At 42.0% G+C, this 24,217-nt stretch overlaps 3 protein-coding genes across 3 annotated transcripts; 1 reads left to right on the forward strand and 2 right to left on the reverse strand.

Annotated features, from left to right (window-relative positions):
* Nucleotides 1-201: 201 nt before the first annotated feature.
* On the reverse strand, nt 202-5,297 carry slc35g1 (solute carrier family 35 member G1). Its single transcript, XM_076298511.1, has 3 exons — nt 4,872-5,297; nt 3,407-3,587; nt 202-2,169 (listed from the first exon to the last, which is right to left on the reverse strand). Exons 1-3 carry the CDS (start codon nt 5,194-5,196, stop codon nt 1,425-1,427), a joined length of 1,251 nt encoding a protein of 416 aa, XP_076154626.1. The 5' UTR covers nt 5,197-5,297; the 3' UTR covers nt 202-1,424.
* Nucleotides 5,298-5,728: 431 nt separating this feature from the next.
* lgi1b (leucine-rich, glioma inactivated 1b) lies at nt 5,729-11,173 on the reverse strand. Its single transcript, XM_076298510.1, has 8 exons — nt 10,274-11,173; nt 10,036-10,107; nt 9,242-9,313; nt 9,078-9,149; nt 8,496-8,567; nt 8,071-8,240; nt 7,600-7,764; nt 5,729-7,189 (listed from the first exon to the last, which is right to left on the reverse strand). The coding sequence occupies exons 1-8, from the start codon at nt 10,462-10,464 to the stop codon at nt 6,372-6,374; spliced, it is 1,632 nt and encodes a 543-aa protein (XP_076154625.1). The 5' UTR covers nt 10,465-11,173; the 3' UTR covers nt 5,729-6,371.
* A 741-nt stretch (nt 11,174-11,914) lies between these two features.
* Nucleotides 11,915-23,708, forward strand: fra10ac1 (FRA10A associated CGG repeat 1). The gene is made up of 14 exons (XM_076298512.1): nt 11,915-11,989; nt 13,040-13,116; nt 13,220-13,315; nt 13,547-13,592; nt 14,378-14,454; nt 14,739-14,822; nt 15,681-15,765; nt 15,954-15,999; nt 21,572-21,685; nt 22,025-22,067; nt 22,185-22,339; nt 22,587-22,634; nt 23,185-23,275; nt 23,591-23,708. Exons 1-14 carry the CDS (start codon nt 11,960-11,962, stop codon nt 23,631-23,633), a joined length of 1,035 nt encoding a protein of 344 aa, XP_076154627.1. The 5' UTR covers nt 11,915-11,959; the 3' UTR covers nt 23,634-23,708.
* Nucleotides 23,709-24,217: the final 509 nt, after the last annotated feature.

Consider the following 24,217-nt stretch of genomic DNA (forward strand, 5'->3'; position numbering starts at 1 on the left):
TCAAAGGTAAAAGACTGAACTGGTTCATCTGCAGGTAGAGTGTAGTTGTCCAATGGGAAGAATGACAATTTGTCCTTGATGTTTCTGAAATAGTAATTTTATCCCTGAAATAGCCGCAGTCATATTATCTTCCCTCGGGAGAGAACATGCCCCCCCCCCCCATCCTTCTCACAACAATGACAACTAACAGCCTAATAGGTGTAAAATTAACTGCAGACATTTTTTTTAATTAAAATTAAAATAAATAAGAATGTACATTCTAGATGGATGGATTTGAGATTGTAATGTTACAGCATGATCTTCAAGGCAACATGGAAATAAGTTATTGGCTCACCATACGTCAGCAAGAAAGATCAGAGCAATGCTAAGATCCAATGAACCGGTACCTTCAACACTGTTACTCGTATACAATCACATGACACATTCACAGGTCCAAGTATTGTTTATCACTTTGGACAAATCAGTGTTACTCTCAATAAATACTCAATCCTGTGACTCATATAAATAGTGTGCTGTACAACTTATTCATCTTGTTTTTGAGGTACAAAGCAATGCCCCAACGGAACTGACCTATTACCAGCTGACTGACCTATCACAGGTGACTGCTGTTTTCCATGTCCAATCAGAAGTAGGACACATACTACCTAGACACTCCAAGAGGAGTTGCGTGTTTCAGTCCATTTCTGTCATCAGCACATGTTGTGCCGTGGCTATCTAAATTAATTCAAGCTCTACATTTTTCCATACATGATAATGCTGATGGCAAAAAAGCAGCAAAATTATGAAATAAGCTACAATAAATATCACTAATGTTTTCAGAACAGAGCAAGGACATAATAAAATGTTAAAACTTGTGCTTAGAAACCTTGGCACTGGTTGAGAAGACAGAACCAGCTTTGCAGAAGCTAAGTGCAACAGATTCTTATTGCTGCCAAGAAGCTAAGGCCACGGTGGTGTGTGCACCAAACATATTCCTGTTTGATTACCAAGCAGGGCAGCTGACCTGAATGTCTTCTCGAGACAGTAAACGGTAAGAAAAGTGCAAACGATGTAATTCAAGATCTCTCTCTCTCTCTCTCTCGCTCTCTCTCTCTCTTAAAACAAAGTCTCAATCAATCACACAGTTCACTAAAAAGCGGTCCCATTTCATATATAAAAATATCAGTAAGGGATTACCTGATTGGTTTGAAATATTAAAGTAAAATTACAGACTGAGGACTACAAAGTGCTTACTTTAAAATGTGCACAGAGCAGAGTAGGCTATTTGATTTGTACTACAGACCAGTAAACAGTAATGTATAGTTTATCTCTATTGCCTCTTTGGTACAGACGAAGTTTAGGTGATCACCTTTTCTGTAGCAGAATCAAATGGAACAGAGAGACACAGGAGTTGTTATGTAAAAAGTGTCTAAAGAATGTTCGCATCAGGTCTTCCTGCTACTGCTGATCCACTTCCTCAACGCCACGCCACTGGTGCTACTGACCACACAGAGAGCGCCCCCTAGACTCCACCAGGTGGGCTTGCGGTTGAGGAAGAGGAACTGGAAGATGAAGGCCAGCACCACGTCTGTTGTCCGCATGAGCGCCACCGGCCCGGCCTTCTCCACCTGTAGGGCCTTGGTGAGGAACGTCTGGCCAGCCATGCCGAGCACAGCGATGAGCATCATAAGCCAGCGGTCGACGCCGCACGCCGGCAAGCTCCACTCGCCCAGCACGAAGAGCGCGATCACACACTCGGCCAGCCCGATGACGGCGTAGTACCACACCGACAGGTAGTAGTGCACACTCTTGCCCATCTTACGCAGGATCACCATGGTGCAGGCGGCGCCCACCGCCCCGGCGAAGGCCGCGATGGTGCCCTTGATGTGGTTGTGGTAGTCGCCCTCCAGGCCAGCCACGCGCTCGCCGAACAGGAAGGGAGGCCGCGCGATGAGCACCACGCCGGTGAGCGTGAACGCCGTGAACACCACGTCCCAGACAGTGCAGCGCTCCTTGAGGAAGATCCAGGCGAGGATTGCGGTGAAGACGGGGTTGCTGAACATGATGACGGTGGCGTCGGCGAGGGGCATCTGCTGCACAGAGTAGAAGAGCAGGATCATGGCGCTGGAGCCCAGGAAACCGCGCAGGATCAGGTAGATGCGCATGTCCCGGGGACCTAGGAAACCCGTGCTGAGAATCGACACAAAGACACACACAGCTAAGACTCATGGGTAATATTCGTAGACACTTCAGCACAGTGACAATATGTTCAATTGTGACCTGTACACTGGCTGAAACACGTCTATCTGTTTGTATAGCTTTTTACTCTTTTCTCGCAATAATCTACAATGCACAGTGCTTTCAAATGTTCCCAATGCCTAGTAATAACAACTGTATTGGTCTACAATTGGCAGTTAAAAACCTGTGTGGCTTCATATTTTTGTCCGTTGGCAGCCCTCCACAAGGAAGTGTCAGGGAAAGAGATGTTATGATCCACTGACTCATCCTCATTGTGGTGCAACTGGGGGGCCACTGTCACCTTTAGTCTATTTAGGCTAAAGTCCACTGACTAAATATAATTTACTGTGTACTGAGCCTATCTACTTGAATAGGCAGTATTTGAATAGTATTCTATAGTTATCTACTTGAATAGGCATTATTTGAATAGTAATTCAATAGTTATCTATTAAGGAAAAGAATGTCATCAAGCCGAAAGCTGGTATCCTCCAACGTCTAAATCTGTTGCATTAACATGCACTTACAGTGCTTTTCTTCAGAGCAACTAAACAGTTAAAGCAGATCCTGCACTCCATGACCCCTTGGGGCACACCAAAATGAGTGGGTGTTGTGGTACACCCTTCTCAATTACAGAACAAGAAAACACGCTGAGGAACATTTTCAAAAATAGTTCATAGAATGCAACTTTCTCACATGGGACCAAAAAAAAGGAAACAGTTTGGGTCCTTTGGCTTGTTGGCCCATAGAGGGTTGTGTGAAGCAACATTCTGTGAATGACAGAGAACTCTGAATCAAATCACTACATATTACCATTTTATATATATATATATATATATATATATATATATATATATATATATATATATATATATATATATATGTGTGTGTGTGTTCTGGGAAAACCCTTCACATGGTGCAATCTTACCAAGTTATGATTCCGATACCATCCTAGCAACATCCAAGATTTGGGGAGGATGGTCTCCAGGATGTTGCTAGGGGACAGTGTCCAGAATGTTGCCAGGATGGTATCAGAATCTTAAATTGGCTAAATTTCACCAGAGTCAATTTACAGTGTGAGTATCCTTTACCACTCTGACTTTCACTTGCATCGTAATGACTTTCAGTGCAAGATTATCCTTTGGAGGTTCTAGCCAAGAACAAATAGTGAGGACTCAGATCAGTGTCTTACTTGTAGTAGATCATCAGCGGTATGACAAACACCATCTGGAAGAAGCAGCGAATGGCACTGATCTCCACCGCGTGCACTCCCTCGATCTTCTTGACGAGGAGGGCCACGATGGAGAAGAACACGGAGGCTAGCAGAGCATAGAGCAGGCCCAGTCCTGGGCATGGAGCTTTCTTATCCTCCACTACAAACAAGCACAGAAAGGACAGTCCATAACTTTGACTTTGCCTCCACACTCACTCACATATTTTCTTTCTCTCAGTGAATAGTCAATAACAAAAAAAAAAACTGGTTGTGGGACATTGGACCGTCTCTTCATAGTGATGATCAGAGTAGACTAGCACTTACACGTTAGACTAACCGCTTTCTTCCTATTTTGTAAACATCAAGTAAAAGTAGCTTTAATGAGAACAATCGAATAACTCAAGTTAGAGACCCACGTCTGTTTTTTTTGTTTTGTTTTTTACAAAAACCCTCTACATTGCCTTTGTGTTTGATTGAAGGATGGTGCAAAGTCAAGATGACATGACAACAGTGATTGGGTGATGGGTTTTATGTTGGGCTGGCCCCATAAAGAACACAATAAAGATGAAATGGCTTAATGTCCTGCTTCAATGCACATCAAGACTACACAGAGTTACTACCTGCAGGTGAGTTGGCCTTTTCGCACAATATGCCCGTTCAGGTCATGTCCATGCCCAGAGAGACAAAGTGACCATTTTTACCCCACTAGGAACAGGACTGAGCACATTCAACATGAGCCCTGGAACACAACACATTTCCATCAATCAAGACTTAGTAGGTCTGTAACCTGAGCTAAGCAAGCCATGTTTAAAGTCTACAATGAAGTGTTTTTGTTATGTCTACATTATGTGCGTTCATTTAGCAGCTAAACTTATCTTTCAAGGCAAAATGCGCTTGTTTATTTGGGTAGTTTCCAATGTTTTGTCTCTCTCTCTCTAGGGTACATGATGAAAAATGCACCGTCATCCTCCTCCTGGAGTTCAAGTTCGTTTTATGGCTAGCATCTACAGCTCAGAAGATCCAGTTGATTACCACTAGGTTAACCTATAGCTGAAGCTATTAAGATAGCCTCTGCAGTCTGTAGCCTACAATGATGTCGATCAATCGTCCTAAGAGTACATATTTATTAGTGATTGTGCCTTTTACATAACGTGCGCAACGCAACAAGTAGCGCACTGTCACCAGATCCAAACTCCACCTTGATAACAATTTTTTGAGGGCAAGGAGTAACGTTAATAGAGCGGCCGCTTACTTCAACAGGAAATCATCATCAGTGATACTGTATAGCCAAGTTGTTAATTTAGTCATTTAAACTCCATTGGCAAATGTAAACCGAATGTAAAATGATGCAAGAGGCCAACTACTGTGATCAGCCGGGGAAACACGTTGTCGATTCTGAATTAAGTAACAATAGTCAATATTAGGCAAGCAGCTAGATCTATACCTTTACGATCGGGGTTTCCGCTGCCACCGGTATTATCATCAACGTCGTCTTTCCCGCAACATAGGAGCGGACATCCTCGCTTCGGAGGGCTGCCATTCACGCTCCGTCTGTCCGGGGCCATCTCGCTGTCATCTCCATCCCTGTCGTTATTCTGGATTTGATTTGGAGGGTGTAATCTGTCTGTAAAATGTTCATCATCGTCGCTGGCGTCGCCGTCAACTTTCTGAAATACAACACGAATGTCCCCCTCTCTACTCGGGACAACGGATAAAACTCCGTCATCATGACTCGTTACCGAACCGTTACTGCATCTGTAGTCGCCCATTTTAAGATGCAACAGGTGAGCATACCGTGGCCAAATGCCTCACCTCCTTTGGTCCCTGAGGAATAATGCCTGAAGTTAAATAATTAACCTTGGACGTTACTGGCCAGCAGGTGTGAAACAACCACAAGGGGGAGAGCGCCGCTAAGCAACAGCTTGAGCGACAGTCCAACAGTGTCGTGAGTTTGGACGACTATAACGTTTCACGAAGTGTTTCCCCCTTCTTATTCAGCCGTCAACTGCATAGTCCAATAAGTCCTTTCAGGACTTTTCATTTAATGTCATTACATCACTGATGTCCTTTTCTGATGATTTAACTGTAATGTTAACATGTAAAGTTAATGCAGTTTCATTGGATTATAATATGGCATAGCATGTGTAAATGTTCGAATATGATCGTTTTTGTGATTTTAGCCGACTCCACATGACGCATTAGATTAAGACTAGACGTAGGTTAGAATACTTAGGATCACGAATGCAACGTTCTCATTGCATGGCCTAGCCTACATTGCGTAGAGAGAGAATAGAACCGCTATTATGATTTTACTGAAGAAGTTTATTAGCGCTATGCACAATTTACAAACAAGCAAGATCACAAATGAAAACCCTCACACGTGGCAAGTTCTGATAACACAATTACTAATTACATTTCTGTTATGTAGGCTATTGCTTTTCAAGGGTTATGTATTTAAAAGGCTTTTTAAAATGTAACATCACATATTGTGTTTTTCTCTTCTAAAATGGTCCCTTGATGTCATACAAAAGTGGTTGCTATAAATTACTTTATTCATTGTAAAAAGTGTAAACATTTTATTTGGCAATTGATTTTAAGTTAAGGGTTAATGAAAAGATTTAAACGTTTTGTTTCTTTATTTAAATCCTCAGTAAACATTCTAGCACATGTTTGGGGAGCTCGTAATTTTAGAGAATACAAAGACAATGGCTTTTGTTTAAAGGAGAGAAAAGAGGAAAAGTGAAAAGTGCAGAACAGTTGGTGACAACAGAGTAGGATACAAAGGATGTTTCTAGCAAGGCATTCATCTGAGGGGGGCTGTTTTTTTTTTTATTAGCGCGGGCTATATCATGCACTTAGTCTGTCTCTGTCAGTATTTGTCGGTTACTGCATTTTGTCCTCCACTTATGCTCATAGCCTGTCTTGTGAGTCGGCACCCCCAACATTAGTTACTCAGATCTATGATCAGATGCTCATAAATCTGGCTTTTCCCTTTAAAGCTGGACGCCAACAGGAACTCTTTGTTGTCAATGGACACCAAGGCAAAGGCCCGGGGGGCCTGAATGTTCAGCTCCTGGAAGTGGACAAACTGGCCTTTCTTGGAGTCCCACTGGTAGACCTGTGTGAGGGAGTAGTCGCTGCCCAGAATGGCGTACTGCCAGCTCCCGATGACCACGGGCTGGAAGACCATGGAGCCTCGCGAGGGCATGGTCTGCAGCTCCACAAACATGTTGCCATCCCAGCGCATGACCTTGGAGTCGCCGATGAAACGCGTTAGGCAGATGTAGAGGTCGCCCTTGACATGAAAGTGCTTAACAGCGTACACGTCCTCCATCTCAGGGATGTCGGTGCGCCGGTCAAACTGCTTCAGGCCCTTGTTCCACTGGTAGATGACAGGTCGCTGGGAACTGCTGGAGAGAATCAGGTGTGGTTTGCCCACGATGTCCAGGTACTCCACGTCGGTATCGCGGTACCACGGGTGGAGTGACTGGTGGGAGTAGAAGCCGTTGCCGTTCCACTTGTAGACAGTGGTGGAGCCGGCCTTGGAACTGTCGGCAATCACGAAGAAGGACTCTCCGTCGATGCGAAAGGTCTCAATGTCATTGGGCTTGCGGATCTTCAGTATGTCGATGTCCTGGATCTTAATGAACTTGTTGGCTGATACGTCCCGCTTGTAGATGTGGGAACCGCCAAACAGCTGGGCCACGATGATGAAGAGCTGGTTGTCGATAACTAAAGGTTTGCACACAACTGTGGATGTGCCTGAATGGGGGAAAAAGGGAACATGCACATATTGGTTTGAATTAAAGATAAATACTGAAAAACTGAAAGAAAAGTGGATCCACAGACATAGATATTTCCATCCATAGGCCTATTTCTCACATAGGCTACTAAATATCCCAGTTGCAAACTGACTAAAACCAAATTATAAGTTTATTGAATACTTATGCACAAGAAAGAAACAGACAGAAAGAATAATAAGAGACAGATAACTGTGAGAAAGTCATACTGCAAAGTTTCACTCAGCTATCAACCAGTCCAGACACTGTAACTTTTCAAATCCTGACTTTCAAATCCATGACAACAAAGCATATCGCCATCTAGTGGTGAAAAACAGCAAAGCCTTCATCTTGCTCCAGAAAGAAAACCCCAGTTGCCCCAGAGTCACTTACTCTCAATGCTGTCATATGTCCGGAAGACCATCTCTACATGGTCCCATTCCAGGAAACTGCATGTTCCAGTGAAGGGTTGAGCAAACACAACATATTGATCATTTCCAAACGTGAAGGCCTCCACGGAAATGGATTCAAATTTAAGAGGCTGGTGAGAGGCAAACTCTGAAAACAAACACAGGCAAGAGTGAACTAGTTTTAGTGTGTCACACTGGAGATGAGATAAAACATGTTTTTGCATGTAATTTTTAGACAAGAGGGACTTTTGTGTAATGCACTGTCAATGCATGTGCAATATATCAGTATATGACAAAATATATGTGAGAATGCAAACAAACGTTTCAGTTTATTGCACTGCCAATCATTTTCAGCCTCCAGGGCCGTTTGTAGAAAATGTATTACATAATATTCAGTAGTTTGTTATGATTCGTGGCACATAAGCGCAGTGCTACTGCAGCAGCAGCAGCTTACCTGCTGTGATACAATCAAACGACTGGGGCACGAGGTCATTGATCTTTTTCCCTTTGTAGAGGGGAGGCCCTGCACAGAAGATCTGATCCACTGTGGCATTTGTGCTGTACATCCACTCCACCAGCCATTTGAGCTTGCATTCACAGTGAAACAGGTTTCCTCTTAGGTCCCTGTGTCATACATTATCATAAATAACAGATAGTGAACAGTGACTTTGTATCCATCTCAAACAGGTATGTTTTGCATCAAAATAACAACATAAGGCATACATCACCTAAAACCAGCATGTTTAAAAGTAAAATATGCAGTAACCTAATCCTTGACTGTTTTCTGTGTTAGTCAATGTTTATGAAAGTTTTCTCAACAGCTTCGTGTGTCTTCAGTGTTTTTAGAAGTAATTTCAGTACTATATTAGAGCTACTCACACTTTTGTTAAGGCATCCATACCCTTGAACACATCTTTTGGCAGTGACTCTAGGTTATTGTAGGCAAGGCTCCTGCACGAAAAGCATAAATCAAACAGAGTGTGGTGAAACGCATGATAATCTGTATCCTGATTGCTGGGCCACATATTTCTCTTGGCACTGATAACACACGTCATGCATTCCAACTGGGAGATTCACTCTTGTCATGTCAAACAATATCTTGATTGTTTTGAAGAGCTGAATAGTTCAGAATGTTTATGATCCATAATAATATTGACTATATACAGCGTATAACTAGTTTCCATGAACAGTTTAGTTTAGTTCTCTTCATTTTGTTACAGTTCCTGCCAGAAGCACTAAGTGAGCAACATTTCCAAGCTGACATGATATATATTCAATGGCGATGATTTAAGAGGGAGTTACTATGCATGAATGCAATAAGGTACTAAGCAAATAAAGCAAACAGTTCTCTCCGATGACAACATGACAAGTGGAGAGAATCACTCTGACAACAAGGGTTAACCCCTATGTGTACCCATCAAGTCTTGTTATATGCTATATTATAAATATTTGAACACTTACAGGTGTGTTAGCGACTTCAGACCCCGGAATGCAAAAGGTGATATTGAATCAATTTTGTTGTTTTCAATGAACCTACAATGAGACAATTATCATTAAAAAAAAGCATGCACACAATATGAGCATAGACAATAGTGAATTGTTATTAAGAGGTGATGCAAACTAACAAGTATTCAAGGTGGGGCAATCCCAGGAATGCATCTTCATCAATGGAATCAAATGAGTTGGCTGTGAACAAGCTGCAAAAAAAGACAATTCAACAATTATGACCAATTATGCACTTTAAAACCATGACTTGTCACTCAAACTTTCTGTCTGTGAAAACAAGCACTGGCACAACAAAGACATTATTCATCCAAACGGCTGGAGCAAAGATGTCTTCGGTCACTCTCAGGATTACAATTGCTGTTGAATGATCATGTAAGTCATGAGTGGGCATGTGAGATTTTTTGGAGCATCAGTGATTTTAGCTCAACAAGTCTCAACCTTATTTGTGCATGTCTACAACTGTAATATGGCAATTGTGCCTAGATGTACAATGTTGCTATGAGCTACAAGGCTAGGGTGTTAATGAAAATGAAAACTCTGCCTCTGGCTGTAAAATTAGATGAGTTTACCCTGCATGCATGCACGCTATGTTTACACACAACCACTTTCATTTGTTGTTTTCGAATCCAGACACTTGCAAACTCTCTTAGAATGTTTGGTGTGTTCTGTCCAAAGCTCTAATGGACAAGGCCATGTATCCCCGTGGATAAGTGTATTGCATACTTTTCACGCCCGTTTGAAGGGCCTTTGTGCGTAGACAGGCAGAGGAGCTCCGGGCCAATGGCCTATTGTGCTCCCCTGGAGAAAAACAGGGTGCATTTATTCGGTGCAAACCTTTCACCCTGTAAAGTACGGCGATCAAAGCGCTATTATGAGATAGGCATAAATGAAGATGACAAAGAACGAAACTCACAGGAGCTGTAGAGCAGGCGTGTGCAAGAAGCTTCCCCCTGCAATCTCTGTGAATCCCGATTTCACAAAAGATCTGTGATTGAAATCGAAAGAAACATGGCACAGGATTAGTTATGATAGGCCTACCCTTGGACAACAATTAACGGTTTTTATGTGAGCCAAAGCACTGAGAAAAAACTCAACAAAAAACATAAATGATTAGATAATAGGCTAATAAACAAAAAGGAGACATCACTTACAGTGACACCACGTCAGGTGGGAAACTGTGGGGAACCGATCGTATGTTTTCACATAAGGCATTATCTTTGGTGCATGTGCAAGATGCGGGGCATTTGGGCTGCTTCGGTCTCCTGCCCTCCGTCAGAAGCAGTAGAGTACCGATCCACAGCAGGAGAGCGCAGCCTCTCACGGTTTTGTTTGTGTATCCCATCCTGTAGCTAACCACGCGTTGGTCACAACCGCTGGGATCGAATATTCCTGAGCATGAACCTGGTGTCCGCCGTGGGAGAGTGTTTTTATAGATCTCCCTTTTCTGTCTCTTGAATTAGTGGCTGTTTTTTTTTTCCTTTTACTCCAGACGCCGTGTGATGAATGCAACTGAGGAGGCTGCGAGTCGTGATGGCTAGGCAGTCATCCAAGCAATTCGTTCTGCGAGACGCAGCATGGCGATCACTGAATAGGATGAAAATATCATGAAAGAGAAGACAGCCAGCAGTTAACCACAGCCAGTGCCAATTTCTGAAATTAAAACTCCATCAAGATCAAATTAACGTCACGAAACGCAAACAACGAAAACCAAAGTCTACGCGTAAAAATCCTTCCCGACCCCAATACCGAAATAAACCCTAGCTGTCCAAGAATCGCTATCCTTGGGTAGTCTGTGACGTCTGCACCGATGATGAGACGATGAGGTTGAGAGCGTTGTAAAATCCTTTCAGAGGGACGACTGCCAATTGAGTATGGTCTTTTGTCCATGCCGTTTTATTTATGTAGATACCTCAGAAAGAAAGCCATGAATAATTCCAGGAATATTCATGAGCTTATGTAGACATGGGACAGTGCACCTGCGCACCCCTGGATGAAAGCCAATAGAAGTCACACAACATTATGATAAAGCATAGTCTTTTTGTAGAGGAGACATTTAGGCTATGTCTAGATACCTGTATTGTAGCCTATTAGTCTATTGTCAAATGAATAATATATAGACTAATAATTATTAATGACCTGTGGTTAAAGTTGGATTCCCAGGTAGCCTATACAACGATACAACAATAAAAAGGTTTGAAGAAAATTAAAATCTCAATTTTCCTGTCTAGCTAATGCACTCAGCTGTAACAAAGATCACCATTATTTTGGCAGGGCAGTGAGAGGTCTCTCCAAGCACCCCCACCCATCCGCAATAGCTTCCCCAGAACCCTTATGGAGTTAAAAGCGGAATCTGTCTTGTGTTCAATGGGGGATCTTTCTCTCAATCATTTCTGAATACAGTGTAGTTTTGTTCAAAGGCCTGGAAAAGTTTCACCCTCCTAACCCCTCCTCCCAAATGGTCTCAATTACATTATTTATCATATAAAAGATCAGTTGTTCCCCGTTGACAAAATTGGAACTATGCAGCTGGAAAAAAATGTGACACAAAAAAAACACAAAAAAATACAAATGTGAATTTGTCTCCTAGAGTAGGAGAGGCTGGCTGCTGGACTTAAAATCTCAGTTTATGACACAAATAACTGCAGTTGTGCAACGGGGTATTCATTTCTAATATATCACCGATGTGGTTAAAAAAAATCTAGAAAACATTTGCGTCTTTGTATGGCGTTAATTCTAATGGAGGAGGTGGTTAACCCTATCTTTGTCACATCTCTCTCCGCCCATTACCGTACGTCATCCGCGAGCGACATTCTTACATGTAAACATCATATAAAAACATGGAGCACAGGGGATTGGATCTTGTGAAGGTGAAGATTTTTCCATTTTATGGTATCCGTAACAATTAGTATGGCATGGCATGATCTTGTATTGAGTTTGTTCATTGAGCCAATAACGCCACCAGCCTGTACAGGCATTCTATATCCCACAGCCTTTAACTGTAGGGAGGGAGGGAGCCTAGCTTGCCAGTTTACAAGGCTAACTAACTATTAGCCTGTTAGCCTTTTCCTTCCTTCCACCACCAGGCCAACTTAATTCTCGGTCGCACTGTAAACTTCATTGCATCGTCCTGTAGCCCATGCCTTTATTCTTTTGTATAGCGATTTGTATGCATTTCGTAGAACTGATGGGCCTATATTGTGCATCCAATGTGCAATTGAAAGCAGGCAACACAACGGTAAATGTATGGCTGAATTAGACTAGTGATGAATGAGAATGAACTATGTATAATATAGTTCTTATATAGAATAAGTAGCAGCAGACAGACTAGACTAAGGTGGTAGGCCTGCACGATATATGTATATATGACACGACACTACACGTGGGGGAGAGAAGCAAACCTAAGGGATGCCATGCCTGATGCTGTTCCACTCTGCCCTTCTGTCCTGTACTGACCTTCTGCTCAATGCAGTATGCGAGCCGAGTGCGTCCTTTTCGTACCCGGTGTTGCGTTTCCAGGCTCATGCTGAAGCGGCTGTTTAGAGCCCTTAGTCATCATTCAGATACCTCCAGAGACAGGACAGCATTGCAGCTGTTTGCTGTCTTTATCCATCTCTCTGAGCGAGTGCACACAGCTGTTACACTTGATGGCGCAAGATGAGAACAGCACAGTAGGTAATTTCTGAGGTCCGTTAGCAAGTAGTCCTTTGGTCAGTGCCAATGAGTTCTTAACAGCACTTTGTTGGGGTGAAATCCAGAAAGATGAATTCGGATGGATGATGGCAAGCTGCTTCTCATTTGAACCATTTTGAAAAGCCTTTCAAATAGTTCAGGTTTTGCCATCCCTATTTTATGTTGTTTACTAGTAAATATATTTACTGATAGAGTAGGACAAAATGCAAATGATTCTGAATCTGTAGGTCCATGGTGGTGGAGGGTATGACTCTGACTTCAGTGATGAGGAAGGACAGGAAGGATCGGGTCATGGAATCAAAAGGTAATTAAAGGCCCTACTTTCATCATCCCACGTTTCCTTTCAAGTTTTTGAGGTTCCTCAAAATATTTGTATTGAGTCACTCTGTTCGTATCCCATATTATAGGTCACGTGAGGAGGAGTTGCTCCTGCAGAAACCGTTTCAGAAGGCAAAGCACAGCAAGGTGGCCCACAGGACTGTGGCTACACAGGAATGGGATAGGTGAGAAATGCAGACCACTGATGCACTCACCCTTCTTTTTCTCTTTCTTCTATCTATCTATCTATCTATCTATCTATCTATCTATCTATCAACATCTATGGATCTGTACACCTGTCTGTCTTAACTCATCAATCTGCCTGTGCTTATTTGTTTCAATATCACTCTGTGAAATATTCTATGCTGGCCATGTCAAGGCTGATGTACTGTATGTGTGTGTGTTTGTCTGTGCAGGGAGGAGGCCCAAAACAGGAGGCATCACATAATCTCAATGAACGCTGTATCCTTTGAGTAGAGTAACAGCCTCACTTTCACACAAGCAAAACAAATGAATAATTAAAAATGAATGAAGGAGGATCACTGCAACCTCTCTGATGTTTAGAGCTTTTTTGAAAAGACAAATATTACAAGAGATAAATGTAAGTCTTCCTTGATTTATTTCTTCATTGTAAAAGTTATTTCCCACAATTTTCCATTTTTGGTCTGTTCCATTATTTAAAAAACAAATTTGTTGTGGCCAAAATATAAGCATTTCAGCTACACATAATATGTGTTTCAGGGTAACCATTGCGAACACAAGACAACACATTATTTTAAGCATTACTTACCTCCATTTATAGCAATCAGTCTGCTCTGATAATTCAGTCAGAATGATAGAGTGATTTTAGATGACTTGTACTTGTTCACACTTTCCCCTGTGTGATTATACTCAAATGATCATGGTCATTTCATTATAGTCTATTCATTTGTGCCAGGACCAAAATACAGTGAAAAATGTGTTTGTGATTAAGTAAACTTTTTAATGCTAATGCAAGCTATTTGCAATGAATTACTGGTAATATGGATCTGATCACTCTGCGCAATAATCTAGAAACCATACAAGCAAGTTTGCAAAACACAAAAATCTTAGTTATTGCCAAAACTTTTGGCCACAAATGTAGATGTTTTGGTATTTTAGAGGACACCATTGTGTTTAGCTCTGCTGAAATACTGTAATGGTATAGATTGTGCTGCAAAGGGCAGTGCACTATTCTGGTGAAGTTGACCTGAACAATGTGCTCTCAGTTTGATCGGCACAAGAAGTTTGTCAGTGACTATATCTTGTACTACGGTGGGAAGCAGGAGGACTTAAGACGTTCCACGTGAGTACCTCTGACACGGATCCCTCTGATGTCAGGGCCGTCTTGGAAGCAAATGCCAGTATCTTACCATTTTACTGTAAATATGCACAATGGCAATTGTCTGTTGCAAAAAAATATTTGACGGTGAATAACTCATTGATAACTACCTAAAATCTTGATTATAACACATACCGTAATTGTTATTATACAGTATGTTCAGTCCCAGAATTCTTCCTTTCACCATGCACTGTGTTATCGTGGATTACTGTATGGTCACATGTTGTCCCCTTTATTGTGCAATCAAGGCACAAAGACAAGACCGACATCGATGTAGTACGGGAGAACCATCGCTTCTTGTGGAGAGACGAAGATGAGGAGGACATGACATGGTACGTGTACTCAAACTAAATTACGTAATTTTCCAACCTGGGCCCTTTTTTTGAGATCTTCACAGGTCAACCTTTTTCAAAGGGACAAAGACTAAATTGATGCAGTATTGAATTAGAATTCAACTTTCACGACTGATGGTTTCATAAATGTCTTCATAAGTGTCAGACAACATGGAAAGGATATTTTCTGACTGCAGTCCAAAATATGCTTTTCAAGCGACATGGTACACGTCACAGCATCCTGTTTACTGTGGCCTGTAATGGAGTGGTGTTGTAAAGCTCCTAGAGTTCAGTCCTAGAGTTCGCTTCTAGAGTTCAGTCCTAGAGTTCAGTTTTCTGTGTACATGCGCTCAAAATAATGTTGGTGTTAGTTCACAGATCTGGCACTATAGATGGAAAACCACAAACACAGTGGCTGGGAAAAATTCAAGCCATTGAACTCTTTAGCAGCATGGAAGGGGGGCATGTCATTTTTTTTTTTTTATTAGATTTTTTTTTTTTTTTTAAATATCAGCGACTTTTTGCCAGAATTGTTCTCTGTGTCTTTAATGGAAGAGACAGGGGGACCATTCTTAGGGTCTGTTAAAGGAGCTAAATTATGACTCTTTCCAACCTGGCCCCTATTTTTTAGATCTTTATAGGTCCAAATCGTTTGTATGGACAAAAACTAAATCTATGTAGCAATTAATTAGAACTCAACTTTCATGACTGATTGTTTCATAAATGTTATTGTAAGTGTCAGATAACATTGAAAATATATTTTTGACTGCAGTCCATATATGCTATTCAAGCGACCCCCCCCCCCCCCCCCATAACTCACTGTGATACATATTATTCTTACACCATGTTGATCTGCAGGGAGAAAGAACTGGCCAAGAAGTACTATGATAAGCTCTTCAAGGAGTACTGTATTGCAGACCTAAGTAGATACAAGGAAAACAAGGTAGGTATCACGTAGTCTTAAAAAGTAGATGGTGTTGAAGAGTGTTTGACCTGCAGAGTAAGCTCTCCTATATGCTCCTCCCCATGTTCTCATGTCACATATGTGACACCTTTGTTTCACATAATATTCTTTTGTTTTCTTTCATCATGGTGCTAAATATTATTTTTCTCTCCAATTTTGCCCTCAAGTTTGGATTCAGATGGCGCACAGAAAAGGAAGTCGTCTCGGGAAAAGGTAGGATTTTTTTTTGCACGCCAACATGCATATCAGTCAAGTTATAAGATTATCAGACTAGCTATTCAGTGGTTTTAAAAAAACAACTCCCAGTGCATATCAGTCAAGCTATTAGATTACCAGACTAGCTATTCAGTGGTTTTAAATATGTAATTGATTAATATTATAGTTAAACCCAATACGTTTAAAAAGTGTGTAGATAAAGATTAACTCTACAACTGAATTTAAGTTGTACTAACTTACAGTTCTAAGTACAGTTCTGAGTCGGTGTTTACTGGCTTCATGAATGAAGAATCAAATTTACTTGTATCCTTGGAATGACCACTAGATGGCATTGTTGTAGATTTTAAACACAGTTGTCACCACGAGGTGGTAAAAGAGGTTAAGCAGAACCAAGGATTGTGGGATTTTGTGATTGACTATTTACATCATTACTATCACTTTAACTCATATTGATAGAATGTTGGGGCATGTATTAATAAGCATGTATAATTTTTTTAAATAATAATCATGTAACAAATGTCTAACAAATGTACTTCACGTCCAGACAGTGTGTCACTGCTAATGACTCTTCACTGCCCATTTGGTCAGTGACACCGAGTCAAAACAACTCCCAGTGTGGGGACACTTGTCTGACAAAAGTTCAGTGACACCATTAAGTGCTGTTACCACAGAGGGCTATTCTTGTGTTTCAGGAGACCAATTAGGCTATGTACTGCAGAAGATTAGTTTAATCCCACTACTGCATTTTTATTTGCAGTACCACCCTCTCCTTGCAAGTGAGACTGGATTAAGTGAGTGGGAAGTAATTACATGTAGAGAGATAGTGAGATAACACGCACGCACGCACGCACGCACACACACACACACACACACACACACACACACACACAAACGCACGCAGGCACGCGCACACACACAGGGTCATATGTATACACAGGGTCACATGCACACAGCAGAAGGATTATCACAACAGATACAAATTAACTGTTAATCTGTTGTGTTTTGTGCTTTCATTTCTCTTTTTTATAAGGGGGTTCTCTTTCCCTCTCTCTCTCTCTCTCTCTCTCTCTCTCTCTCTCTCTCGAAGTGAGGTTATGTGTGTAAGCGGTGTCCTTTGATGAATGATGTCTGTCACTGATTTCAGTCTTGGTCACTTCTCATGCTGACCTAAAGAACACTTGTCATATAATTTTTCTTTCCACCAAACTTTTTTTAGAAAGAAATTATTTCTCATTTAATCATTTCACTTGTCAACTGCTCACTGAGGCCATTCTGCCCATGAAATCCTAGATTCTCCCTTAATCTGAGCGTAGAATAGAATGGAACTGGACTGGACAGCACTTTACGGTAGGGAGGCATACAGGTGCAACAAATCGTTGATGATTCCGTCCACCTGTTCCCCGTCACCTTAAGGTCACTTCTCCTCCTTCTTCTCCATAAAAGCGATAGCAATACCAGATATAATAGTGCATTACATAGTAGTTAGCACATGGAAGTACTGTACCAACATACCTAAAAATAGAAGTTGGACATTAGAAAATGCAAGACTGCTGTAATGATGCACAAATAAGACGAAGGTGCTGAATAGAATATTACCACAAGGGTGCTTGGATTTTGAGGTCGGGGTTGGTGAGGTTCTCCTAGCTTGCCGAGTGGAATTTCGACATCAGGTGTTGTGGTGTCAGCAACTTTGAACTCGAAAATTCCGACTTCCAAGTCCAGGTGGATTGCAGCATAATATGCTTGGGCACATTGTTTTGTGTAGGTTGTCCACAAGTTGTCCTTGCGTCCCATTCACATGACGTAGACATGCTGGAGGGGCAAATATGCACCTGTTACACAATATGTGTGTGTCTTGTGTGTTTTGTGTGTGCTTTGTGTGTTTGCCCACTGTCATGTATAGCTTCCCAGAGATGTATGAGGTCTAGTTACCTCATACTTCTAAAGGTCATGATTGACAGGGCAAATGTTTGGCCAATGTTGCCAAGCAATGTTACCGAACCATGCTGTTTAGGCATTTTCCCACTGATTTATCTGAAGAATGTAAATTAGCTGTAGGCAACTTGTTGAGATCATCCAATAAGAACATTAGGAATCTGTTGCCTGGCAACATTGCTCCTAAAGCTGCACCAAGTATCACCAGTTGAAGGCCACATTCCTACGTGAGCAGCACTGTTTCCTGTGGTGCTGTTAGCTTCATTTTTTTAGGTTAAGTGTTTTCAGTGTGGGATTCTGGGAAAGTTTTGAGATCGCTGACTGAGGCAGCTGGAAGGCTTTTATCTGATGTGTGAGAGACTGTCAGAATATGTGTTTATGGAGACCTCTCTGTGTGTGTCTGTGTCTGTGTCTGTGTCTGTGTCTGTGTCTGTGTCTGTGTGTAAAGAGAGAGTGAGACCACGTGTGCCAAAGCATAGCAGCCGGTAGGGGTTCCCTGCTGACGCAGCCAGTCACTTTCTCTCTCACTCCTTCCAAGTCAATCTTTGATTTGTTGATGTGTGTGTGTATATGTGTAGTGGGCTCTGCTGTTTTGGTCTTGACGCACACACACACACCCTCACACCCCATGCCAGCTGGTTGGGGTTTTCTCTGACGCAGTCTCCCACTCTCCCACATGGCTCTGCACCCCCCCTCCCCCCCCCCCCCCCCCTTTCGTGCTCTTGACAGCTTGAGCGAGTCTCACGTGAGAGCAGGCTATCCTATCCTATCCTATCCTATCCTATCCCTGTGCTGAGGACGTCAGCGCCTCAGCACTTAGAGCGGATAAATGGGCCGCGCGTTCTAATCCTGCAGGTGAGCGCTATGGTTCTGAGGTTGATCAAAGGCTAAGCACCTCGCTGTCCCCCCTAACAGAAGGCTTCCCCGACCACACACTGTGTACAAGATCTCTGAATTTGACATCCTCCACTGCCATTCTTATAAATGTGCAAAAGCGTCACTTATCACATAGTGTTTACAGTGGTCAAGTAAGTAAGAGTGTGTGTGGACGCATATGGGAACGCACTGAGACTCACACATATAGAGACTATATGGTCTAACACAGAGGAAAAATACGGAGATATATTAGGGCTTTGTAAAGTTTAAGAGAATATTATGACTTCTATGAACACTATGACCTCCCTATGGTCCTTGGTTTGTGTGTGTGTGTGTGTGTATGTGAGTGTGAGAGAGAGGATGAGTGTGTGTGTGTGTGTGTGTGTGTGTGTGTGTGTGTGTGTGTGTGTGTGTGTGAGAGAGATGGTGTGTGTGTGTGTGTGTGTGTGTGTGTGTGTGTGTGTGTGTGTGTGTGTGTGTGTGTGTGTGTGTGTGTGTGTGTGTGTGTGTGTGTGTGTGTGTGTGTGTGTGTGTGTGTGTGTGTGTGTGTGTGTGTGTGTGTGTGTGTGTGTGTAGGCTGTGTGTACCTGACTGACAGCCTCACGTGAAGCTGAACTCTCGGGTCTGTCTGTCCCTGGTGAGAATGGGGGTGTGGTTTGTCTGTCGTGACGCACTTTCCCTGATGCAATCTGGGAAATCTCTCCTTAATTAAGCCTGCAGGAGCTAAACCCTTGCTGCTGTGCTGAGGTGAGGGGCCAGCTGAGGACCAGAGTGGTACAATATAGTTGTAGTGGTCACTAATTTCACTAATTTCACTATGCCCATGACTGAGGACCAGAGTGGTACAATATAGTTGTAGTGGTCACTAATTTCACTAATTTCACTATGCCCATGACTGGGGACCAGAGTGGTACAATATAGTTGTAGTGGTCACTAATTTCACTAATTTCACTATGCCCATGACTGAGGACCAGAGTGGTACAATATAGTTGTAGTGGTCACTAATTTCACTAATTTCACTATGCCCATGACTGAGGACCAGAGTGGTACAATATAGTTGTAGTGGTCACTAATTTCACTAATTTCACTATGCCCATGACTGAGGACCAGAGTGGTACAATATAGTTGTAGTGGTCACTAATTTCACTATGCCCATGACTGGGGACCAGAGTGGTACAATATAGTTGTAGTGGTCACTAATTTCACTATGCCCATGACTGGGGACCAGAGTGGTACAATATAGTTGTAGTGGTCACTAATTTCACTAATTTCACTATGCCCATGACTGAGGACCAGAGTGGTACAATATAGTTGTAGTGGTCACTAATTTCACTAATTTCACTATGCCCATGACTGAGGACCAGAGTGGTACAATATAGTTGTAGTGGTCACTAATTTCACTAATTTCACTATGCCCATGACTGGGGACCAGAGTGGTACAATATAGTTGTAGTGGTCACTAATTTCACTAATTTCACTATGCCCATGACTGAGGACCAGAGTGGTACAATATAGTTGTAGTGGTCACTAATTTCACTAATTTCACTATGCCCATGACTGAGGACCAGAGTGGTACAATATAGTTGTAGTGGTCACTAATTTCACTAATTTCACTATGCCCATGACCGAGGACCAGAGTGGTACAATATAGTTGTAGTGGTCACTAATTTCACTATGCCCATGACTGGGGACCAGAGTGGTACAATATAGTTGTAGTGGTCACTAATTTCACTATGCCCATGACTGGGGACCAGAGCAGTAGAATATAGTTGTAGTGGTCACTAATTTCACTAATTTCACTATGCCCATGACTGGGGACCAGAGCGCTAGAATATAGTTGTAGCGGTCACTAATTTCACTAATTTCACTATGCCCATGACTGGGGACCAGAGTGGTACAATATAGTTGTAGTGGTCACTAATTTCACTAATTTCACTATGCCCATGACTGGGGACCAGAGTGGTACAATATAGTTGTAGTGGTCACTAATTTCACTATGCCCATGACTGGGGACCAGAGCGCTAGAATATAGTTGTAGTGGTCACTAATTTCACTAATTTCACTATGCCCATGACTGGGGACCAGAGCGCTAGAATATAGTTGTAGCGGTCACTAATTTCACTAATTTCACTATGCCCATGACTGGGGACCAGAGTGGTACAATATAGTTGTAGTGGTCACTAATTTCACTAATTTCACTATGCCCATGACTGGGGACCAGAGTGGTACAATATAGTTGTAGTGGTCACTAATTTCACTAATTTCACTATGCCCATGACTGGGGACCAGAGTGGTACAATATAGTTGTAGTGGTCACTAATTTCACTATGCCCATGACTGGGGACCAGAGCAGTAGAATATAGTTGTAGTGGTCACTAATTTCACTAATTTCACTATGCCCATGACTGGGGACCAGAGTGGTAGAATATAGTTGTAGTGGTCACTAATTTGACTAATTTTACTATGACTGAGGACTGACTCACATGTATAGAATGAATAAGCAGTAAAACAGAAAAAAGTAGTGTTTCTTTCAGCTGGTGCAAAATCTTTGTATAACTCCAAGCTGTGGGTGTTATTGTCCAAACATCATACATACTGATGCTTGATATTAAGTACGGTCAGTCCATAACCTTACAAAGAAGATTTGAACGATATTTTACAATCACAGTCTTCCTCTTGACCTCTGTATTCATAACGTTACCCCCTGCTCTTGTTTGACATTTGTGGGGCTTATGGGTATACCCATCATGCCTTGCAGGTCAGTTCCTGTGTGGCAACAAGCGCTGTGAGTTGCAGGAAGGCCTTAAGAGCTGGGAGGTGAACTTCGCCTACGTAGAGCTGGGCGAGAAGAGGAATGCTCTGGTCAAACTCCGTGAGTATCACGAGGAGTCTCCGCCTGCATAGCTGGACACACACATTATGTTTCCATCCAGCTATTTTATGCAAATAGGGTATCACCTTTTTATATTAAATCTTTAAATTAAATCTTGCTTTCCATAAAATTCTATAAATTAAGTATGTGTTGTATAACAACAGCATATTTGCCACTTAGTAGTTAGTAGGCTGTAGATTTTTTTTTCACATTTTCATGTGGTGTTCCATTCAATGTTGAGATTTATAATTACTGGAAGATTGTTTATGAAATGATTACTGGTAGTGTCATTGATACATACACTTTAAAAAGTACTAAGAAGTCCATCTTGTTGCACAGGTTTGTGCCCGGAGTGCTCCTTCAAGCTCAACTATCACCACAAGTGAGTCTTTCTGGAGTCTTTATGGAGTTTTATTGTCATAGTTTGTGTCTGATAAACGCATTGTGCTCTTGTGCATGTGCGATTTGTAAAAAAACACGATGTCATTTGTTGTATCAGGAGGAAGGAAGTGACGAAGAGGAAGAAGAGGCAACGCTCGGACGGAGAGGGTGACGCAGACGCAGACGCAGACGCACCACGGGTCAAGAGGTCAAAGGTGTCACACTTGAAGAAGCACAAGAAACACAAGAAGAAGCACAAGAGGAGACACAGAGGTGATACAGATGGACACACACACACACACATACACACACTCTCTCTCACACACACACACTCTCTCTCTCTCACACACACACACACACACACACACACACACACACACACACACACACACACACACACACAGCAGTCAAAACTCATTTTGAGACTCAATTGTGTCTATTAATTCACTCTACTCATTGTCTTTATTAAGAGTTTAAATGTCATTTTAAAAGCAGACACCTAATACTATTCTATTCACAGAATCATCATCATCATCAGATGACTCTGACTCCCAAGTTTCACAAAAAGGTGTGTGCATGTTGTTTCTAATTCAGAATCCCACAACAGTCCACTTATGTGCATGTGTCAGTGTCAGTTTCCTACATTCTGTGTCAGACAGAAGAGATTGTTTTTTGCACAATATGCAAAGTATAACCATATTTCTGGTTGTTTGTAAAAAATGCCTTTAGATTCTGACCTCACAGATCAGATTGAGGGGGATTTTTAAATCTTTGTGTTTGGCAACCACACTTCCTGTAACGACTATTCATGGGTTTCATCAGGTCCCTTTCCACAGGTGTATAAAATCAAGCACCTAGATTATGAATGCAGACTGCATGGGGCTTTATTAATACACCTGTGTAAAGGGACCAGATGAAACCCATGAATAGAAAGCTGCAGAACAATCACAGTGCAGTGGAGAACGGTTCAGTGCTGCCTGCCTAGGTGGCTGTTAGCCATGTCAACATGGCAGCCATTTTGACTTCTTACCTTAACCCCCCACCACCCACCACCACCACCACACACACACACACACACACACACACACACACACACACACACACACACACACACACAGAAAAGGACAACAGGGAGGAGCAGGCAGAGGAGGGACCATCGGAGTCGGACCACTGGAAGGGCCCCGCCCCAGAAACCGAACAGAAGTCCAGGTAATGCCCTCACCTTAACGGCTTAACAGTCTCACCATACAGGGTGGTCCAAATACAACTTTTCAGAGTAATAACTGACAAGCAATAACAACATCCAACCTCTGGCAAAAAAATATCTTTGGAAAAATAGGTAATTTGTTGAAATTATGAGAAAATTAAAAGTGTCAGATTTTTCTGGACCACTAAATGCTGAGCATTTTCATGACTGACGCTGAACTCCAGACTCATGTTTATGTGTTGAAAGGGGAGGCAAAAGTAATTGCATTGCTGCTGGTGTTGTAGCTTATGTTTCTGTCTTTTTTCCTTCTTTTTCAGGGAGGAGGAGTTTGATGACTACTTTGAAGATATGTTTCTATAAAGCAAGAATGGATGTTTTGTATCATATTTGTGTTTATTTGAATTCATGACTGTAATTAAATTCCTGATACTTTGACTTTCCGTGTTAGGATTGGCTTATATTTTAAAATCAACACAGAATCCTCTGTGAGGAAAAGTGATTGCAAACGACATTCAACTTACTCAACTCACTCGACCCCACACCAAATAACAAAAAAAATGTTACGGTCTCTGTCTTCAGATAATATGCTAAATGTGTTACGTTTTCAACTGTCTGAAGCCTCTTCCGTGAGCTAGCCTTCTACACAGCTGGAGCGGGAAAGAGGTTAGAGGTCATCAAAGCACAATAAGACAGTATTTTAGCCTCTAATCACAAAGAAAATGTGGTATACAACTCAAACCATATTTAGATTCATTTGATCGATTCGATTGAGCATGCGGTAAAGGCTTTGAAGGGCAGAGCTCACACTTATGCTTTAGAGAAAATTAGTATAAGTATATATACTCTTTTGATCCCGTGAGGGAAATTTGGTCTCTGCATTTATCCCAATCCGTGAATCCCAATCCCTAATTAACATATTTCTGCTCATTCATGTTTCAGGTTTT

Source organism: Alosa pseudoharengus, unplaced genomic scaffold (genome assembly GCF_046254945.1).
Source record: "Alosa pseudoharengus isolate Yale_2024_CS ecotype anadromous, Long Island Sound unplaced genomic scaffold, YU_APseudo_1.1 YU_APseudo_1.1_scf_21, whole genome shotgun sequence".
NCBI lineage: Eukaryota > Metazoa > Chordata > Actinopteri > Clupeiformes > Clupeidae > Alosa > Alosa pseudoharengus.

What these genes read in the sequence shown, in the direction of transcription:
- slc35g1 (XM_076298511.1), bottom strand. Translation starts at nt 5,196, where the DNA reads ATGGGCGACTACAGATGCAGTAACGGTTCGGTAACGAGTCATGATGAC. An exon ending in CGGAAACCCCGATCGTAAAG is followed by an intron (nt 3,588 to 4,871) that starts GTATAGATCTAG and finishes GCTTGTTTGTAG; the next exon opens with TGGAGGATAAGAAAGCTCCA. An exon ending in CCGCTGATGATCTACTACAA is followed by an intron (nt 2,170 to 3,406) that starts GTAAGACACTGA and finishes GTCGATTCTCAG; the next exon opens with CACGGGTTTCCTAGGTCCCC.
- lgi1b (XM_076298510.1), bottom strand. Translation starts at nt 10,464, where the DNA reads ATGGGATACACAAACAAAACCGTGAGAGGCTGCGCTCTCCTGCTGTGG. An exon ending in ACGCCTGCTCTACAGCTCCT is followed by an intron (nt 9,314 to 10,035) that starts GTGAGTTTCGTT and finishes CTTTTTTTGCAG; the next exon opens with CTTGTTCACAGCCAACTCAT. An exon ending in TTGCCCCACCTTGAATACTT is followed by an intron (nt 9,150 to 9,241) that starts GTTAGTTTGCAT and finishes GTCTCATTGTAG; the next exon opens with GTTCATTGAAAACAACAAAA.
- fra10ac1 (XM_076298512.1), top strand. Translation starts at nt 11,960, where the DNA reads ATGGAGCACAGGGGATTGGATCTTGTGAAG. An exon ending in GGAAGTCGTCTCGGGAAAAG is followed by an intron (nt 16,000 to 21,571) that starts GTAGGATTTTTT and finishes CATGCCTTGCAG; the next exon opens with GTCAGTTCCTGTGTGGCAAC. An exon ending in GAATGCTCTGGTCAAACTCC is followed by an intron (nt 21,686 to 22,024) that starts GTGAGTATCACG and finishes CTTGTTGCACAG; the next exon opens with GTTTGTGCCCGGAGTGCTCC.